This window comes from Myotis brandtii, unplaced genomic scaffold (genome assembly GCF_000412655.1).
Source record: "Myotis brandtii unplaced genomic scaffold, ASM41265v1 scaffold658, whole genome shotgun sequence".
Taxonomy (NCBI): Eukaryota; Metazoa; Chordata; class Mammalia; order Chiroptera; family Vespertilionidae; genus Myotis; species Myotis brandtii.
Genome location: NW_005370558.1, coordinates 3,237,770 through 3,257,260, shown reverse-complemented (window position 1 = coordinate 3,257,260; position 19,491 = coordinate 3,237,770). Strand labels below are relative to the sequence as shown.

Sequence of the window (19,491 nt, the reverse complement as noted above, 5' to 3'; positions counted from 1 at the left end):
TGTGGGCACTGCCCGACCTGTGGGCATGAGATCAGTGTGATTCGGGCTGTGACCTGCTGGAGACCTGTGGGTCCCTGGAGCCTCTGCCTTGTACACAGGTACCCGTAAAGGCGAGGCGATAATCCTACCCTGCCTGCCCCCAAGGTCATTGTTTGGATCAAGTGAGAGAGGGTTCTTTGTAACGTGAATGAGCTGTGCCATTTAGAGGGATTACTTATGTGCACACAGACACGCACACATGTATTTGTGTGTTTCCGTGTGCATATATAAATGTGTGTAATATATATAAAATATATATATGTAAAGCTGTAAACTCGCGGGGCTAAGTATGAATTAGAAGCTTATGCACCATGTGTACTCATGCAGTGTAACCTAACGCATGTATTAAACAGTAGGAAAAACTGACCCGCCAACTTTTCCAAGTTTACAAACCCTTTCATAGCTTTCATCGTGGATTGAAGAGAGAGCTTGTTTCCCTTTCTCTATTTAAAGGAAAAGTTCAGTGTAAGTGGGGAAGCTGGGGAGTCATTTTGCTAGAGAGTGAAAATAAAAGCTGTATGTGTGCGGGAGGGACCGATGAGGGCGATTTGGACGAAAACGGTCATGAAAATTGCCCCGGTCAAGGGCTCAAGGGCATCCATTTCTGGTGGAGGCCCTTCCGGCCTCCGAGCATCTCCAGAAAGTTGCCTCTGCCTGTGGGATTCAGGTGGCACCCAGGCCATCCCTCATCCAGGCTGTGGGAATAGGGCCTTCAGTGGGCTTGGTGTTTGGTCCAGAGCTGAGGAGGGAAGAGAGCAGCATCCACGCTTTGGGCCCAGGGTCTGTCCCTCTGCCCAGGGCCCTCGGTGAGGCCATGCAGCGTGGAATGAGAAGAGGCACTCGCCAGCCCTCGGGAAAGCCACGCGTGTGCGGTGATGGCCAGGCACCCTCCTCTGTTCTTCCCCTGGCAGGGCAGTTCAGTGTCCACCTCTCGCTCTCTACGTCGCTCAGCCTCAGTCCCTCCTGCTTCTGCTTTTGTCTTGCTATTGTCCATTCTCTTTTTGGATAATATCTTCCCTCCCTCCCTTCCTATTTCTCAATCTTAGTCTACTTCTATCTCTGTTTCACTCAGTTTTAATCTCTACCCTTCTCTCTCTCCCTCCTTCCCCCATCCCGCCCTCCCAATCTATCTCTCTCTCTCTCTCTCTCTCTCTCTCTCTCTCTCTCTCTCTCTCTCTCTCTCTCTCTCTCTCTCCCTTTTCCTCTTTCTCTCCCTGTTTCTTCCTATAGGTGTATATTTCTACTTCAGTTTCTCTGTCTCTGAGTATTTCCTGGCTGTAGTTCTTTCTAACTCTGCTCTCCTCTATTTCTCTCCCTCTCCCCCACCCATTTGGAAATCTACCTCTTTGCCACCTCCCAGGTCCCACCTCCTTCTCAATGATTCACCTCAGCCTAGTGGAATGGTGTCGTTTGCACGATCAGAAAACCTGACTCATTTTGCCAACCTTCTCTCCACCCTGAGAACTCCCTGCTGGAGGCCTGGGCACAGGGATGGGCCAAGGAGGGGTGTGCCTCCGTGTGTGTGTGTGTGTGTGTGTGTATGTGCTAATCTGGTGTGGAAGTGGGTCAGGCAGTGGAATGGCCTCAGGGTCTCATTGTCATCCCCTCTGGTGCCTTGAGGGGGTGGGGTCCTCAGGAGCTACCTTTGATGGGTTCGGGTCAGGTTTGGGTTTGAAGCTTGGGGAGAAGAATCGATGAGGGATGGGAGGGATCGATTGGAGGCTCCCTTGTCTACTGAAGATATCCCAGCTCTCTGCTAACCACAGGCCTTGAGGTTTATCTTTAGAAAAGGGAGGGAAGCTGTGGGCATTCAGCAGTTTTTAATCTCTGGGCCGTTCTGGTTTGGGAGGAGCATGAGGTGCTCAATTCCCAAGGATAATTCACTTTTCCTGGATTGTTGAATTTCTCCTCTCTGCTCACCCCATAGGGAGTGCTTCGTGAATCGGTGTTTTTCCTAACAACAGTAATAAGAAGAGTAAGGCTGCCATTGATTGAACGCTTACCGTGGGCCAAACCCTGTGCTAAGCGCTGCATACATTGCCTAACTCAGTTCTCAACACGATTCCAGGGGTTACGTTCAGAGGGGCATTTTCACACCCATCTTGCAGATGAAGAGAATGAGGCTTCGGGGTGATTAAGAAGTTGCTTAGAAGAGTCATTTGACAAAGCCAGGATTTACACTCAGGACTGAGCACAATACTGCCTTTGCCACGGTTTTCTCCACACGTGGGATTTGATACTGGCGTCTGAATAAATGTTAGGTATGGATCAGGGAGCCCATGGAGGGCTCAGTAGAGGTGCATGTCTCATTAGCACTTCAGGGGTGGCTGTCCGTCTGTGCTGGTCCTGTTGGGCACCAAGGCTGGGACAGGAGGCCGGAGCACAAGGCCCAGCCGAGACCCGACGAGGGGTCAGGAAATGCAGGCTCGAGCCCAGGTGCCTCATCGGGGGGGACACATCCCTCTCCCCAGCTTCAGTTTTTCCTTCTGTAAAATGGGCATTTGTACCCCCATCTCGTCCTGCCAACCTCACCAAGCACTTATGAAGCTTAAATGCGACAAGAAGGTGAGGGCATGAATTACAAACTGTAAAGGGCTTTGCATAAGGAGAGGCTGTAGGAAGCGGAAGGCCATCCTCATTGTCAAGAGAGGACTCGGGCAGCCAGCGTGGATGCTGAGGCGACGCGGCAGAGGTCTCTGCTGGGCAGAAATGCCAGGGTTGGTTAGCGATCAAGAAGCAATATTATTAATGAGGGAAATTTCCTGGAGTGTGGGGGTCTGGCAGCTAGACGAAGAGCCCCAAGAGGCCAAGGCTGAGGGAGCTAAGGGACAGGCAAATATAGAGAAAAGTCAGGAGGGTTACAACGTTGGGGTTAGTTGCAAGATCAAGTCAGGCAGAGGCTGGGGCAGTGTTTGATGCACCTTTGTTCGGTCACAGCCGTCTGCTTTGGCAGCGAGGTGAACCCATGTTCACAGAGTCTCCCCGGGAGGTGGGGGTGCAGCTCATGTCCCCGACTCTGCAGTCACTGCTCCTTCCCACTAGATCCGCTGGCCTCATGGGACACGATGCAAAGGACAGTGTGCACGGAACCGCTAGCCGACCCCTAGCCCACCTGGGCTGACTTCCAGCCAGAAAGGAAGCTTTGCTCGTTCATTGACATGCCCATTCCACACGCCCAGGTCCAGGGCTCAGATGGTGAATAAGATGGGCTAGGTCCCTTTCCATAAATTCTCCCAGTCCACAGGGGAGGCGGCACTAAGTATGTGATCTCAGGGCATTGGGTTAAGGACCATAGTGGTGGGAAGCAAGGACGCGTGGGAGCCCCGGAGGGGCCTGACCCTCTGTGGATGGAGGGGGGCCAAGGAAAGCTTTGGGAGGAAAGATTGGGTATGAGCAAAACTTAAGGGAAGAGCATAAGTTGTCTCAACAGGTTTCCAAATCCATCTCTCCATCCTCCTCCTCCCTCAGTACATCTTAATGGACAGCTACTGTGCCCCCCACACTCTGCCACACACTGGGGAGACCATGACATGCTGGACCACAGTGGACAGGCTCCTGGAGTTCTGGAGCTAACATTTTAGTAATTGGATAACAATGACGAGGTAAATAAGCAAACAGAGTAGCTATAGGTTGTCATTAATGCCCAGAAGAAAATTCCAGGAAGTATTTGGTAGTGGGTGGCCCAGGTCAGCTCTAGATTGGCTGGTGCTGGCTGAGGAGGTGGGACTTGAGCTGATGGGCAGAAAGAGAAGCCCGCCCTCCAGAGCTGAGGGGAATCTGGGAGCTCCAGTTCCAGGGAGCTAGCTGTACATTCCTCTGCACTCAGCATCCTCATCCCCCCAGCTCTTCCCTCCTGCCCTGTGCTGCAGAAATCCCTCTGTGTCCCCTGTGGGTGTGTCTGTGCCTTTCCCTGGGGAGAGGTTCTTCATCCCCACACTGTGTGTGTCCTGGCGTGTTCTTAGCTCTGAACACCCACAAACCTCAGTGCCTCACAAAGCCTGGCCTCCCCTCCCCCTTTCTAACCCAGCAGCGCCCCTCTGACGCGTTCACTGCCTCACCTGGCTCTCTGTGGGTTTCCCTTAACAACCACTCCTTACGTGTGCAGCATGCTGCCCAGATTATAAACTACTTTTGTATTTTTATGGACCGAATGTAATTCACTCCTCCCGACCCCTGGCAGAGTGAGACTGACAGAGACAAGGAGACCAAGGCCGTCGAGACAGAGCAATTAGGAAGCGCGTGTTGTGACAAAACCACAGGCCCTGGACTGGGATCAGCCTGGTGCAAGGCCGAGCTGCTGCGCTCTGCGGTAGCCGTGTGGTTGGCAGCCTGCCCCGCCTCCCCGAGCCTCTCTTCTCCTCTTGACGAAAGGAGAGTCCTAAGCCCAGCTCTTCAGGTTATAAGCTGTTTCATCACAATCTCAGCCACAGGGGCCCTCCGGCCCTCGGTCAGCACCCACGGCAGGCCGCTTGCACAGGGAGGGAGGTGGTGGTGACTCAAGGGCCCAGCCCAGAGAACGTGGGATGTGCTAGACACAGCGGTTCTCAACCTGTGGGTCGCAGCCCCTTTGGCGGTCGAACGACCCTTTCACAGGGGTCGCCTAAGACCATCCTGCATATCAGATATTTACATGACGATCCATAACAGTAGCAACATTACAGTTATGAGGTAGCAACGAAAATAATTTTATGGTTGGGTCACAACATGAGGAGCTGTATTTAAAGGGCCAGAAGGTTGAGAACCACTGTGAGGAACAGAGACCCTGATGAGAAGCACATTTTGTTCAGTTGGTTGTTTCCACTTCACAATCGTGTAACACGTAGGATTGAGATTTTAAAAAAGGAAAGAAAGGAAAGAAAACCCTCCGTGGGTGAGTGCTGCGCCCGCAGTAAACACACTGGTCCTCAGAGAGTGACGGCAGGGGCGGGCCTTGGCTCCCGGTCCCCTGCCTCCTCCTCCGCAGTCCCGTCCCCAGGTCGGCTCTCCTCACACATGTTAGCAATACCCTCTCCGGCCAAATGTATCAGCATCATTTGTCCTCGGGACGGTGGGGATGACGAGGGCTTTTAATGGCCCTCATTTATCCAACTGTAGGAAAGGGCAGACTCTATTAGCCAAGTGCCTGTTAATGCTGAGGCTAGTATTACTGAATTCTGTATTAATAATAAGTTGCAGGACTCAATGGGTCGCTCATTAAAATAACCGTTGCAATTCTGCCCTGCTCAGCTGTGAGCTCCACAGAGAAGGAGGGGGCTTTGTGCTGTGTCCACAGTGGTTCCTGCCCCCCTTTTTTCCCCCGCCGCCCGGCACCTCCTGGGTGTTCAGCAACTGTTTGCAGACTGTTTCAACAGCTCAGTAAGGTCCTAGGTCTCAGTGAGGAAGGCACACCTATTTCTCTTTCTGAAAATGTCTTAAAGGCGGAGATCGGACCTCTGTAGCAGGCCCCTCAAGGGCCATGCCCCAACCTCTTGGCCCGTGGAGCATGCTGGGCAGTCTGTCCACAGCCAGGTGCTGCCAGTGGTACTGAACGCTTACTTCCAGCTTCTGCCCTGTGGCCTCATGCAAGACTGAGGGGGCTCCGTATGCCCATGAGTGAGCACAGCTAAAAAAAATAGTGTGGGGAAATTTACTCTCCTGGGAAGGCTCTCAGTCTGTGGTCATCAGGAATCTGGGGATACATGCCCCAGCTCCCCCACTTTCAGCCAAACAATCCTGGGAGACATCTCATTCACTTCCTAGAGGTCCCTGTGGAAACTTAATGACACTCCTATCTATTGACTTTTCCTCTGTCCCATCTCATTCTTCCCTTCCCCCATGCCTGCTTCTCAGAAGCACCTCCCAGATAAACCATCTGCGCCCTGCCCTCCTCTTAGGCTCTGCTTTCCAGGGACCCAAGACTAAGACATTCTTCTTCATGTTGTTCCCAGCCATCAGCTCAGCTTACGCTACGCAGTAAATACATACACTCCCTAGAAAAATATTTATGGGGAACCCACTGTGTACAGGCTCCACGATGGCCCTTTCTCCTGGGGCTTGAAGTGAGAGATACAGATAACATTTTAATCCATCAATATACGAAAGAACAAGATACATGTAATGGCAAGAGGTAAAGTAGGGAAAAGGACCAGAGGGCAATAGGGTGATTCAATGCGGCTGAGTAGCTGGAGGAGGCCCCTCTGAGGAAGTGACATTTAAGCAGTGATCTGGAAAGAGCTCTCCAGGTTGGAGACCCTGGGGTAGGAACGTGCTTGGCATGCTGGCGTGGGGGACAAGGGCCAGCGTGGCTGGTGAGTAAGTGAGGAAGGGAACATGAGTGATGAGGCCAGAAGAGGAGGCCACAGGAAGCAGGGCATTGGAAATATGCAGTGATTTTTGTTCAAGAATGGACTCTTTGTGTCCCTTGCCCTGGGTAGTATTTTATGATGGGAACGGCTCAGGTTTTGGAGTCTGACAGCTCTGGATTTAAAGTCAGCCTTGTTATTTAGATGGAGTGTGACCTTGGGCAACTTGCTTAAGACCTATAAACAATTTTTTTTTCATGTATAAAGTGGTAATCATAAAATTGACCTCATAGAACTTTTTTTTTAACCTCATCTGAGGACATGCTTAGAAAGAAGAAGAAGAGAGAGAGAGACAGAGAAAGAGAGAGAGATGTGAGAAAAAAAACATCAATTGGTTACATTCCATATGGGCCCCCACCAGGGATTGAACCTGCAACACAGGTATGTGCCCTGACCAGGAATCAAACTGGCAACCTTTTGGTGCATGGGACGACACTCAACCAACTGAGCCATTGTAGCCAGGCAGAACTTGTATCTGGTAGGACTCCTGTTTGCAAGTAATAGAAAAAAATGGAAATTGCCTTTGACAGAAAAGGGAAAATATTCGCACATATATTTAAAATGTCCACAGGTATATCAGGGTTCAGCTACACTGACACAAGCCTTCAAGTGACGTCACTGGGACCCGGTCTCCATCCCAAGAGTTAGTCTGGTTGGTCAGGCTTGGGTCACTTGTTTATCTCTTTTTGGCCTCTTGACACGGAAAATCAGGCCACTGATCTCATGTCCATCTCTGGAGGAGCGGGGAGGCCTTAGCTACACATAAATCATATGGACTGAAATTAGCGGGGGGGGGGATGACCCCAGTGGAAAACTATGGTGCTATTAGTAGAAACTAGGGTGCTCTTAGTAGAAACTAGGGTGCCATTAGTGGAACCAACAGATGCCTTCGATGGGCCAGAGCCCCTCAGCACAGGGCCTGGCACCTGGAGGCTCTCAGTAGGTACTTGCTGGACCACCACCCCCTTTTTTGGAGGACTTCACTTTCTGACAGTCCCTTTTACCCTAGACCATGGGAGTCCTATCCACTTTGGAAGGAGGCCACACAGGAGGCAGCCTGCCTCTCCTACAAGCGTTCTGACGCCAGGTGCTGGTGTTGGGGAGATGCGGGTGGGTCGGGCTTCAACCACTGAAGTTCAGTTTCTCAGAATTCCACAAATACCTGCATGGCCAGCCTGCTGCTGGCACTGGTGCCTCAGAGGGGACCACAACAACTCCTGCCGAAAGCATCTCCCTGCCTGTAGGCCAGCGTGCAGCAGGACAAACACAGACTCGGCACCTCCGATGCCCTGGTTCTAGCCTTCCCTCCACCATTTCTAGGGATCTTGTGAGGCAGGTTGTTTAACCTACCTTGAATCTAATTCCTCATTTGTAAAAGCTCAGTGAACCTAATTCATTAGATCATATTGAATATTAATCAACATGAGTTGTTTTGAACATTTAAGCAAGGCAATATAAGTAAAAATGTCACACACTTTTGATACCGTATAGTAAGAGCTAAATAAACATTTTTTCCTCTTTCCTTCCGCCCTCCCTCCCTTCCTTGCTTTCTTTCTTCCTTCTTTTAAAATTTACTTCTTTTGGGGGGAAAAGGAAGTTCAAGGGAGTAGGTATCATGCAGTGTATCTAAAAGCAGTCGAGTTTGGCCACTAAAAAGTTATGAGACAAATTGATGGGACCTAAGGAGGACGAGGTAGCAGCGTGCGGGGCACTGAGATTGGGGAACCATCCATGTAGCTGGGATGCCACATGTATTATTGATTCCTGGCTGGATTCTCTGATGACCACCCACTTTCCAGATGAGGATAGTATCCTTAGATCATATAGTTCATAAGTGGTGGAGCCTGGCTCCAAACAAACAAACAAACAAACAACAAAAAAACCAGGTTTCTTCTGCCCCACACCCCAAATGCACTCCTTTGCTCTATGTCGCATGACCAGCGCCAGCACCAGCACACCCTGGCTTTTCAAGTTAAAGCAGCATCATGTACGGGAAGAAGAGTCCACTCCAGCTGACAGTGAGAGGTCCTCCAGGAAGCACTCTACCTCAGAATGACTGCCTACATTTGCCCCAGCCAAGGAAAGGTGGGGAAACGCAGGGCCCTGCCCCTCCCTGGGCACCCAGCAGGGAGCCGCTGCAGGCTAGGAGGGGCCAGGCCAGCCCGGGTGGCCTCTAAATCCCCTTGGTGTTTCCTGAAAAGAGTGTGGAGTCCTGAGCGGGGACCTTTCTCCCCACCTGGGCTGAATAACGCCCTGCTCCCGCCCCTTCCATTTTGGAATTTCTTGCTGCTTTTCTCCCAACCTGTTTTCAATTTGCTCTGGTGGCCAGCTCTGACTGTGACCTCAATCAGAGGCTGAGGGAGAGGGGAGACGGAGACCCGAGTGGGAGAGGGAGCACCAAAGAGGAAGAGGGCTGAGGGAGTGATGAAAGGAGCAGGAGAGAGAGTGGAGGCAGGGGTGGGGCCTCTGGAAAAATGACTCAGTGCTCTGTTGGGCTGGTTCAGGAGCTTCTGCAGAATCCTGGTCGACCCTTTCTGTGGATCGTAATGCGAGCGAGGCTCGAGGCTGAGTGGATGAAGAAATGTGTGGGGGTCTGGCCCCAGCCACTCGGGTTACAGCCCCAGAAGAGCCATAATGGGGAACAGGCACATTCCTACAGCGACTCCCAACTCCCTATCTGTTTTCAAGGAAAGGAAAACAGAGAAAGAATGTGAGCGTCTTGGACAGGCCTGGGTGAGGCTGGCTGCAGCAGCAGCCTTGGTCCAGGAGGGTTCTGCCCTAACAGTGTGCCCGGGAGGAGAGGCAGGGGCAGCCCAGGTGGTGTCCTCGCGGAAGAAACGAGGATCTCAGAGGCCAGGAGCTGGTTACTGGGCAGCAAAGCCCTAGGGGTGTGTGCGTGCATGCGTGTGTGTGTGCGTGCATGTGTGTGTGTGCGTGCGTGCGTGTGTGTGCACACGCAACACTCCTCAACTCCCCTGTTTCTATCAGAGAAAGTGGCAGAGTTTTGGGAAGCTGGTTACTGGGCAGCAAAGCCCTAGGGGTGTGTGTGTGTTTCTATCAGAGAAGGTGGCAGGATTTTGGGATTCAAACTTTTCAAGCAATAAAACTTTTCAGCCAAGCTTTTTATTTTTAAAGTGTTTCCCCCCAACCCAAATAAAACACAAGCCATCAGTATAGAAAACAGATTAAAGTGGAGTTCGTCTGGTGGAAGGTCAGTGTGGGTAGAGGAGACAGACTTAGCCCCTCCCCCCACTGTGGCCATTCCTTCTCACCCCTGAGTTCTAGATTTTCTAATCTGCTGACCACTGTTAGCCTAGGCTCCACATTGGAAACCAGCTGCACTCCTCCTGTCTCTCCTGGGCTTTTGATCTTTCTCAAAGTTTCCAAGTTTGAGAAGCTAGCCGGGTGGAACCTGGTGCCTCGTACACTGCCCAGCACATAGTAAATGCCCAGGAGCCGTGGCTCACACTCATGTGGAATAAAGTTGGTCAGAACCTGAGGAGCAAGGGCTCCTGGGGCAGCTCCGGAAGCTCTTCAGTTCCCAGCAACACGGTCTCCTAGGTCAGCTGCTATGCCTTACCTGATAGGCCCTAGGATTAAGAGAGCAAGCTTTGTTCTCTCCCCCAACTCAGTGCGTGGCCACGGACAGGCCCCTTTCCCTCTCGGGGCGTCAGTTTTGTCACCCGGCAAAGGAGTAGGTTGGATAAAAACAAAAATATCTAAGGGTCCGTTGTCTCTCTCTGGGATATGACAACAATAGTGACAAAAACAATACTGATATGCCAGGCTGGCCCCATGGTCCAAGAGTTCCCGGGTTCGATTCCCAGTCAGGTTACATGCCTGGGTTCAGTCCCCAGTAGGGGTCGTGCAGGAGGCAGCCGATCACTAGATTTTCTAATCTGCTGACCACTGTTAGCCTAGGCTCCACATTGGAAACCAGCTGCACTCCTTCTGTCTCTCCTGGGCTTTTGATCTTTCTCAAAGTTTCCAAGTTTGAGAAGCTAGCCGGGTGGAACCTGGTGCCTCGTACACTGCCCAGCACATAGTAAATGCCCAGGAGCCGTGGCTCACACTCATGTGGAATAAAGTTGGTCAGAACCTGAGGAGCAAGGGCTCCTGGGGCAGCTCCGGAAGCTCTTCAGTTCCGGGCAACGCTGTCTCCTAGGTCGGCTGCTATGCCTTATCTGATAGGCCCTAGGATTAAGAGAGCAAGCTTTGTTCCAAGTCTACCCCAACTCTGTGCATGGCCATGGGCAGGCCCCTTTCCTTCTTGGGGCGTCAGTTTTCACCAGCAAAGGAGTAGGTTGGATAAAAACAAAAATCTCTAAGGGTCCTTGTCTCTCTCTGGGTTATGACAACAATAGTGACAAAAACAATACTGACATGCCAGGCTGGCCCCATGGTCCAAGAGTTCCCGGGTTCGATTCCCAGTCAGGGTACATGCCTGGGTTCAGTCCCCAGTAGGGGTCGTGCAGGAGGCAGCCGATCAGTGATTCTCTCTCGTCATTGATGTTTCCATCTCTCCCTCCCTTCCTCTCTATCTAAAAATCAATAAAAATCATTAAAAAAAATAAAACAATACTGATAGTTGAAATATTTTTGAGCTCTTGCAGTTTACCAGACATTGTGCTGATTGGTTTCTAACAATGTACACGATATTTTATATGCTATTCACAACAGCACTGCAAGTTAGGTGCTATGATTATGCCCATTCACATAGGAGAAAATAGGACCTGTCCAAGGCGCGCTGTAAGTGGGGTGGGCCAGGATTTAACCTCAGACAGAGTAAATTCAGAGCCCAGCCTCTTCACCTCTTCACCGCTGCACTGTGTGACTGTCCATCAGCCGTACCGCTGCCAGGCGCGCGGGGTATGTTATCCTGTGGAACCACATGTATGTGGAGAATTGCACTGAAATGTGTTTGTGCATAGAGAAGCCCCAGGCCTCTTTTATCTCCCCGCCCCCCTCCCCTAAGTGAGGAGGGCCAGGGAGGGGTTGCCTCATTCACCTGCCTCCATCTAGGTCGCGTTTAAACCTTCTGGAACAGAGTGCCAAGAAAAGCAATATTACAATTTACTTTATGGGTCTGTTCTTGTATTTAACAACCCTTCCCGTTGTCAGATTACAAGCTGTAGAAGGTCAGGGACCATTTCTTTTATTAGTTCGTTCCTCAAGCCCATAGAGCTAAGAGAGTGGCAGGAATTCAATGGCAAACTGAAGAGGATTGAGAAAGCTCACTCTCTATAAACTTTCTCTAGGAGGCAGCATCGTATAAACGAAAAGGTGTGACTTCGGTGTTAGGAAGAAAAGGGGTTCAAGTCTCAGCCCCGTTTCTTCCTAAATTTGCAAGCGTCATCTCAGCTTTACAATGGAGACACTACCATTTACCTTATTACATGTGAGGATTATATGGAAAAAAGAAAAGTTACTGCTAAAGGTCCGTTTTCTTCTTTTAAATTCTTCCCATTGGAAGATCCTTATGTAGTTAGTCCCAAGCAGAACTGGGACCTATATGTCCTCAGAATGCCCTTGGAATGACTCGTTATATGCTCCGCGCTATCCAGTTTCTTCACTTGAACTGAACCTATAAACCGTAGAACTGTGCGCCAGCATTCATGGGGCTTTTGTCCATGGTCTAAATTATCCTGAAATGCATGGAAATATCTGAAAAGCTATGCCCATTTGAAAATGAATGTCAACCGTCTTTTGGCCTGAAGACAGCTCATTAATACAGGCCAAAGCATACTGCATTCCCTCACGAAGGGCCAACTTTTCCAATGGCTATCTGGGAACAAATTGAAAAGCACACAGACATGGATCCAAGCTCAAAGAAAACAAGTGTAAGCGGCCAGACTGGGAATCCTAAGAAAGCAAGAGAAACAAAGCCCCCACCCCTTCGGTGAATGATCCCATGTCCACCACCACCACCCCCGCTTGCTTGCTTTTATTTCCACTTTTCACCCCGTGTGTTGCTCTGTGCTGGTACCTATTGGAAGAGGCACGTTGTTGGTTTATGATTTTACCAGGAAAGGCACTGACACAAGAGGCCTCCAGGAGAAATAGGGGACGAGAACTCTGCGATGAGAAAAGGGTTTCATTCATCTCTTTGTTGTCTAGCAGGACCTCTGGTTCTGGACCGAAAGTTTCTTCCTAGACTCCACTTTTCTTTCTAGACTCCAAACCTATAAAAGAGTTATTGGTCCCTGGTCACAGAAAGGAAAACTGAGACTTTAAGAGGTTAAGGGATTTGCAATGAAGGGTGGAAATAGAATTCGGTCCCGTGTCTGTCTGGAGAGAGCCGCTGAACTGGCCTGTCTCTGTCAGCCTGATCCAGACATGGGCTCCGGCATCTACAGATCAAGGCTGTGCACTGTACACCGTCGTTTTAAAAAGGGGGAAACAGAGGCCTGGCCGGCATGGCTCAGTGGTTGAGCATCGACCTATGAACGAGGAGGTCATGGTTTGATTCCTGGTCAGGGCACATGCCCAGGTTGTGGGCTCAGTCCCCAGTGTGGGGCGCGCATGAGGCAGCCGATCAATGGTTCTCTCACCATTGATGTTTCTTTTTTTTTCTTTTTTTCTTTTTTTTTTTAAATATATTTTATTGATTTTTTATAGAGAGGAAGGGAGAGAGATAGAGAGTTAGAAACATCGATGAGAGAGAAACATCGACCAGCTGCCTCCTGCACATCTCCCACTGGGGATGTGCCCGCAACCCAGGTACATGCCCTTGACCGGAATCGAACCAGGGACCTTTCAGTCCGCAGGCCGACGCTCTATCCACTGAGCTAAACCGGTTTCGGCCATTGATGTTTCTTTTTCTCTCTCCCTCTTTCTTCCTCTCTGAAATCAATAAAAATATCTACACTAATAAAAGAGAAACATGCAAATTGACCATCCCTCTGCTATGCCCACCAGCCAATCAGAGTGATATGCAAATTAACCCAACAAAGATGGCGGTTAATTTGCATACACAGGCATGGAGCGAAGACTGAAGACAGCGTAGAAGGAAGCCAAGCGCTGCAGAAGGGAGCGAAGTGGCGGAGAAGGGTGGGAGCCAAGGCAGTGGAGACGGGAGGGAGCGAGACAGCGGAGAAGGGAGCAAAGCCCGCCTCGGTGGGCTTCGCTCCCTTCTCTGCTTCACTCCGGTCTCAGGAAGCCCTATTCTTGCAGGAATCTTCCTGCAACGGGCCTCTAGTATTAAATAAACAATAAATAAAAAGTGGAAAACAGAAAACACTGACCATCTGCTCTGTTGTCCTGGACCACAGGGAGCGATACGTTAGAGAACCGTCATTCACCCAAATCCAGGCCCATCCAGACACTTCAGTCAGACAAGCATTAACACGGTCCACTTGTGAGTGGAGAGTGGACTTCCCTTAGCAGGGTGGACAGGAAGCGATCCGCGTGGGCTGCCCACCCCGTTCCCTGGGACAGATGTGCCACGTGGCTTCTCTGGGTCTCAGTCGTCCCAGACGCTGTTTGGCGATGGTTCCATCAAATCAGATTGTCCTTCAGCCCAGGTAGAGAAGGTAGCGTTGAACGGACATGCTCCTCTTGTTTATTCCTGAGGGTACAAGCGCGTAGAGAGTGTGGGGCCCTCTGGGTCAGGCAGGACCAGGACTCAGCAGTGTAGAGGCCTCAGACCATTTCATACTATGTGGTATCAAATACCACACATGCCTGCTTTGCTCCGAAATCATCCTATTTTAGACTTGGAAGGGAACTCCATGGCCATTTGGTCTGGCTCATTCACTTTATCTATTTTTAAGTAAATTTTATTGATTTTTTCCCATGTTCATTGTAGGTAATTAACAAAACAGAGATAAGCAAAAACAAGAGAGAAAAGGTACCCATTATCTCACTTTGTGGACAAAGCCACTGTTATGCATTGGCTGTATTTTTTTTCCTTCTCTTTCTAAATAGATACACATGTAAAATTTCCACCCCAAGTGAGGTTATTCTGTAATAGTGTAACCTGTTTATAAACTTGATATGTCATGAATATCCTTTCATGTAACTCATGTTATTCCACAATATTACTTTTAGGGGCTATAAAATATTCCATTGCACCATTGAACTCTAATTGATATTGCTGTTTCTATGTCGTTGAACATTTGGTTTCTAAACTCTTGCTATTTAAATAGTGCCACGATGTCTATCCTCATAACTTAATATTTGTGCACATCTACGTTTTTATTTTATTTTTCAAAAATCCTAATAGTGATTCTAGCACCTCCACTTTACAGAGGAGAAAATCACAGCTCTGAGATGGGAATTGAGTTGCCCAAAGCTATACAGCAAATTCTTCACAGAGCTAAGATGAAATCTCAGGATTCCAAATGTGCATTCTTTCTAGTCTTCATCAAATCTTCTGCATCACTCCTATTTCTAGTAAACATCAGCTGCTTTCTAACATAGGATGGCTGGCCCTGGCCGATGTGGCTCAGTGGGTTGGGTGTTGTTCCGTGCACTGCAAGGTGGCTGGTTAGATTCCCAGTCAGGGTACGTGCCTGGGTTGTGGGCTCGATCCCCAGTAAGGGGCATGCAGGAGGCAGCTGATTGATGTCTCACTCTCAAGTTGATGTTTCCCCCCCTCTCTCCCTCTCCCTTCCTCTCTGTCTAAAAATCAATTTAAAAACCTTAAAAACCTATAATAATAAAAGCATAATATGCAAATTAAAATGGACATCCTTCCGAACGACCTTCCAGACAAAGCTGGGGCTGCGAGAGAAGCCCGGGTCCCGGGTGCCTGAGGGAAGCCGTGCCGTCAGCCAGGGGAAGGAAGGCCTACTCTTGCATGAATTTCGTGCATTGGGCCTCTAGTAAATAAATAAAACCTGATGGCCAGATGACTAGAAATCACAGCATCCAGCTCTTATTCTTCCACCGTCCCTTTCTTTTTTTAAAAAATATTTTTTTATTGATTTTAGAGAGGAAGGGAGAGGGAGAGAGATAGAAACATCAATGATGAGAGAGAATCATTGATTGGCTGTCTCCTGCATGCCCCCCACTGGGGATCAAGCCCGCAACTCAGGCATGTGCTCTTGACTGGAATTAAACCTAGAACCCTTCAGTCCACAGGCCGATGCTCTATCCACTGAGACAAACCAGCCAGGGCTCACCGTCCCTTTCTATCCCATGCCCCTCATCACTGATCAGTCTTGAAATTCCTACCTCCTTAGCTAAACCAGGTGTCTGTCCATCACAACACTCCATGAATCTAGTGCCAGGTGACACAAAACCTATTTTCTATTCTTAATTCAACTCCTTTGTTATACAGGAAGGGAAGTGCAATTCTCTAGGCTTTTCATGCATTTTTATTACACAGTAATTTACATCAAACCTTCATCACTGATCAGTCTTGAAATTCCTACCTCCTTAGCTAAACCAGGTGTCTGTCCATCACAACACTCCATGAATCTAGTGCCAGGTGACACAAAACCTATTTTCTATTCTTAATTCAACTCCTTTGTTATACAGGAAGGGAAGTGCAATTCTCTAGGCTTTTCATGCATTTTTATTACACAGTAATTTACATCAATCAAACATCGGTACAATATTATGAAGGTAGGTACTAGTATCCCCACTTACAGTTGAGAAAGTTCATGGGTGAATTTAAAGAAGGAGTTCAGGGCTATGTACTGAGCGGTGTCATCTTCATATCTTGTGCTTATTCTCTCCACTAACCCTCTCAGCAGTGGTATGCAGACAGTTGATGGGATTGGACAGCAGCAAGAATGTCTGCTCACCAAGGCCTGAGCCGGGGAGCTTATCTTTCTCTGTCTCCCTCCAGGAGAATTCCTGAGTTTTGCTGATGACTTACTCTCTGGCCTGGGCACATCTTGTGTAGCAGCTGGTCGAAGCCACGGAGAGGTCCCCGAAGTCAGTATCTACTCCGTCATCTTCAAGTGTCTGGAGCCCGACGGCCTCTACAAGTAAGACCTGCTGGGTGCGTGGGGAGTGTGAAGCAGACAGGGCTGGTTTCAGTCTGGGAGGCGAGGCATGCACAGTCTGGCCAGGCCAACCCAGTCTTTTATAGGCCAGCCTGTGTGTGCACCTTGAGATGCTAAGGTTTCCAAGTATCCACTGGAGAAGCGTGGCCACAGTAAGTCACAGAATCTTACATGGTTAGTGCTGTAGGGCCCAGGGAGGCCAGAAACCCAAAAGCATACCTCCAACTGACGCAGAATCTGTAGGCCGAGAGGGAAAGTGGCAAGTTAGCATGGAGGGCTGGCGCAGGGGCCCTTGCCTTGTGTTCTTTTCTCAGTTCTGTGACAGCTCCTCTGAAAAATATTATATTAGCACATCTGAAGTATATATACATACTATGCATATATAAACATGCTATCCCTATACACATATACATGTACATAAGTATATATGCATATACATGTATGTACATATAAATTTTTAGTGATAGATCCAGCCAGTCCCTTAGAAATAGCAGCATTATCACTCCTTCATAGAGTACATTAGAGTCGTTGCATCCAAACTTCTGGAGATGAAAAAGGAGGTCATTCTGAGACCCCTCTGTAATTTCAGAGGGAAAGGGGGCTTATTTTCCTTTTGTTTCCCGTCTCAGTGAGTGTTGCCACATCTGGAAGCAGCCATCATAAGCTATAACATAGAGTTCTAGAGACCAGTTTTCTTCCTGTACCCTAATCATGAAGCGATAGATCAGCTCTCTTACCAACCTAGAAAGCTGTGGTTGTTAACAAGGTGAGCAGGATTATCACAATTACTGCAGTTATTCAACTCATTCATTTGTTTCTTTTATTCGCTCGCTCAGTGATTCATTCATGTATCCATCTACCCAACCAATCATTCATCCCTCCATTCATCTCTCTCTTCCTTCTTCCATCCATCCATCCATCCATCCCTTCCATTCATCCATCTATTTATTCATCCATTTATATTCCATCATTCATTCACTTATTTGTTCATCAGTTCTTTTATTCATTTGCATTTTTATTGACTCATCCAGCACTCATTTACTTACTCAGCAGCTATATTTTGAGGGTTTCCAATATCTTGGCACTGGGCTAGGAAATGCAGGTGCGAATGTGATTACGACAAAGGTTCTAGCGTCAGATAACTTATAACCTAATTGTGATATGAAAGGCCACAGACGGTGTATTCCAATTTGGATTTGACATTTTTAGATAAGTGACCATTAGATAAGTCTCTGTACCTCTAGGAACCCCAGTAAAACAGAAATAATAAAACTTAGGATGCAGAGTTGCATGAACATAAACAAGAAACCTCCTAGCAAAGTATCTAAGTATGTGCTCAATAAATAGTAGTCCCTCCACAATCTGTGAATCTCCCTTACCTCCAGAGCATTGTATCCCCACTTCCTCAGGGAGACCATGACTTCTCTAAAGACCATGGTGAACACTCGACATATTCAGGCTCATTGGCAACACACAACATATTTCAGGACTGTCACTATAAGCTGAACATTGGGCCTTCTGACTCGGATTCTGCCACTGACTGAATAAGCACCTCACATAGGGGTTGGGGCCCAAGTTTTATTTTATGCAGAAAGGCAACCATCAGTTGGGAACAGTGAGAGCTCTAGGCACGGAATCCCCAAAGTATAATAGGTTACCAGACCTCTTCCAGTGGGACATCTTGGCAGAATGCACAGAGGAGGTGGCATTAGCTGCTTCTTCTGGAAGAAGAGAGCTGGTCATTGTTCTTATCCCATTGGGTTACAGGGAAGAGCACTACATGAGAAACTCCATGCTCAGGGTTGACCAGATCGCCTGGCCTCCAGGAGGCCTGCAGCATGTTAGTCACTTTCTTCCTCTTTCTGCTTCATTCTGCTTGACTTAGTTGCAGGTTATCTTTCTTTCAAGGATAATCCTGGAGGAATTTATATCCTGTAAGGCAGGTGGGGGTCCCACTAGCCCTGGAAAGAATGACCATCCAGGATCTTTCAGGAAGAAATAGGATAGAAAGAGAGCATGGGTCCAGGCCCCCGAGTTTTCATTAACCCTTTAAGGGCCAAGCAATATCCTAGGATCTATGCTAAAATTGCCAAGGCATTTTTGCTGATTTTCCTTAGATGCCATCTGTCAATAAAGAGTGAACTACTAGCATCTAATAGTGACACTGCAGGAGGAGCGCGATAGCGCTCCTGGCACTTTTGGCGAAAGACAGGAAGAGCGCGATCGCACTCCCCGGCACTCTAGGGGTTAAGGACCAGTGGACACCAAACCCCTCATCCATGCTGCCAGAGCATGGGATGGAAGGCTTCAGGGGGCACAGGTGTGCAGGACCAGTCTGTCAGGCAGGGAGTCTGGGTTCATATCCCACCACCACCACTTCTGCCTCTGGGACCCTTGAGCTAAAAGTCCCTCTCCTTGTTTTTCAAGTTCAGCATCTTCAAAATGAAGGTCTATGAGATTGACCCCAGCTTGAGAGTTCTGGGAATGCATAGCTTTGCCATGGGAGTTTTTCTTATTCGCCCCCTTCATCTCCTTCTGGGCTCTGGCCTTTCCAACTTTTCTACCTCTCTCACTTTTGTTTTGCACTACCGTGCCTTTCTGAATCTCTGTCTCTTCTTGCCTTTCATTCTCTCTGTGTGTGTTTTCTGCATAGCACCCTGTCTTTGTCTGCCTGCCATTCTCCCAACTATTCCCTCTTTGCCTTTCTATTGGTTATGCTCTTAATTTTTGTTAGTGTGTGCGTCTCAATTTCTCTGCTATTTCTTCTTTGAGTTTTGCTATCTTGTTCTCTCTCTCTCTCTCTCTCTCTCTCTCTCTAAATCAGGCCCCCTCCACCCACCCTCCCTCTCTCCACCCCACTTAGAAAGGCACATTGCTTTTGCAGCCCATCTATCATGCCATTTTACATAGTGCCACGGGGTTGAGACCAACTGGAGGAATGAAAGTCAAGGCTGGGTTTCTGTCCTAAGCTCACCCTGGTGTAACAAAACAGAAACACCAGTGCTCGGGCCCTGTTTAAATTGAATTTCCTTGTTTGTTTCATTTGTTTTGCTTTTGAATGAAAGCAAACAAAAAGCAGTAGAGGGAGAGGGTCTGCAGAAGGTCTGACAGTGTGGCCAGCTCCTACACCCTTGGGTTATTGGAGTTGGAGGGTG

At 48.8% G+C, this 19,491-nt stretch overlaps 1 protein-coding gene across 2 annotated transcripts in view; it reads left to right on the top strand.

Annotated features, from left to right (window-relative positions):
- Positions 1-19,491, top strand: part of ASTN2 (astrotactin 2) — a 668,892-nt gene that overhangs the window by 601,091 nt on the left and 48,310 nt on the right. For both annotated transcript variants that reach the window (XM_014528918.1, XM_005880933.2), the window contains exon 19: positions 16,177-16,318. In XM_014528918.1, coding sequence (XP_014384404.1) covers positions 16,177-16,318 — 142 coding nt within the window. The remainder of the gene's footprint in view (positions 1-16,176; positions 16,319-19,491) is intronic.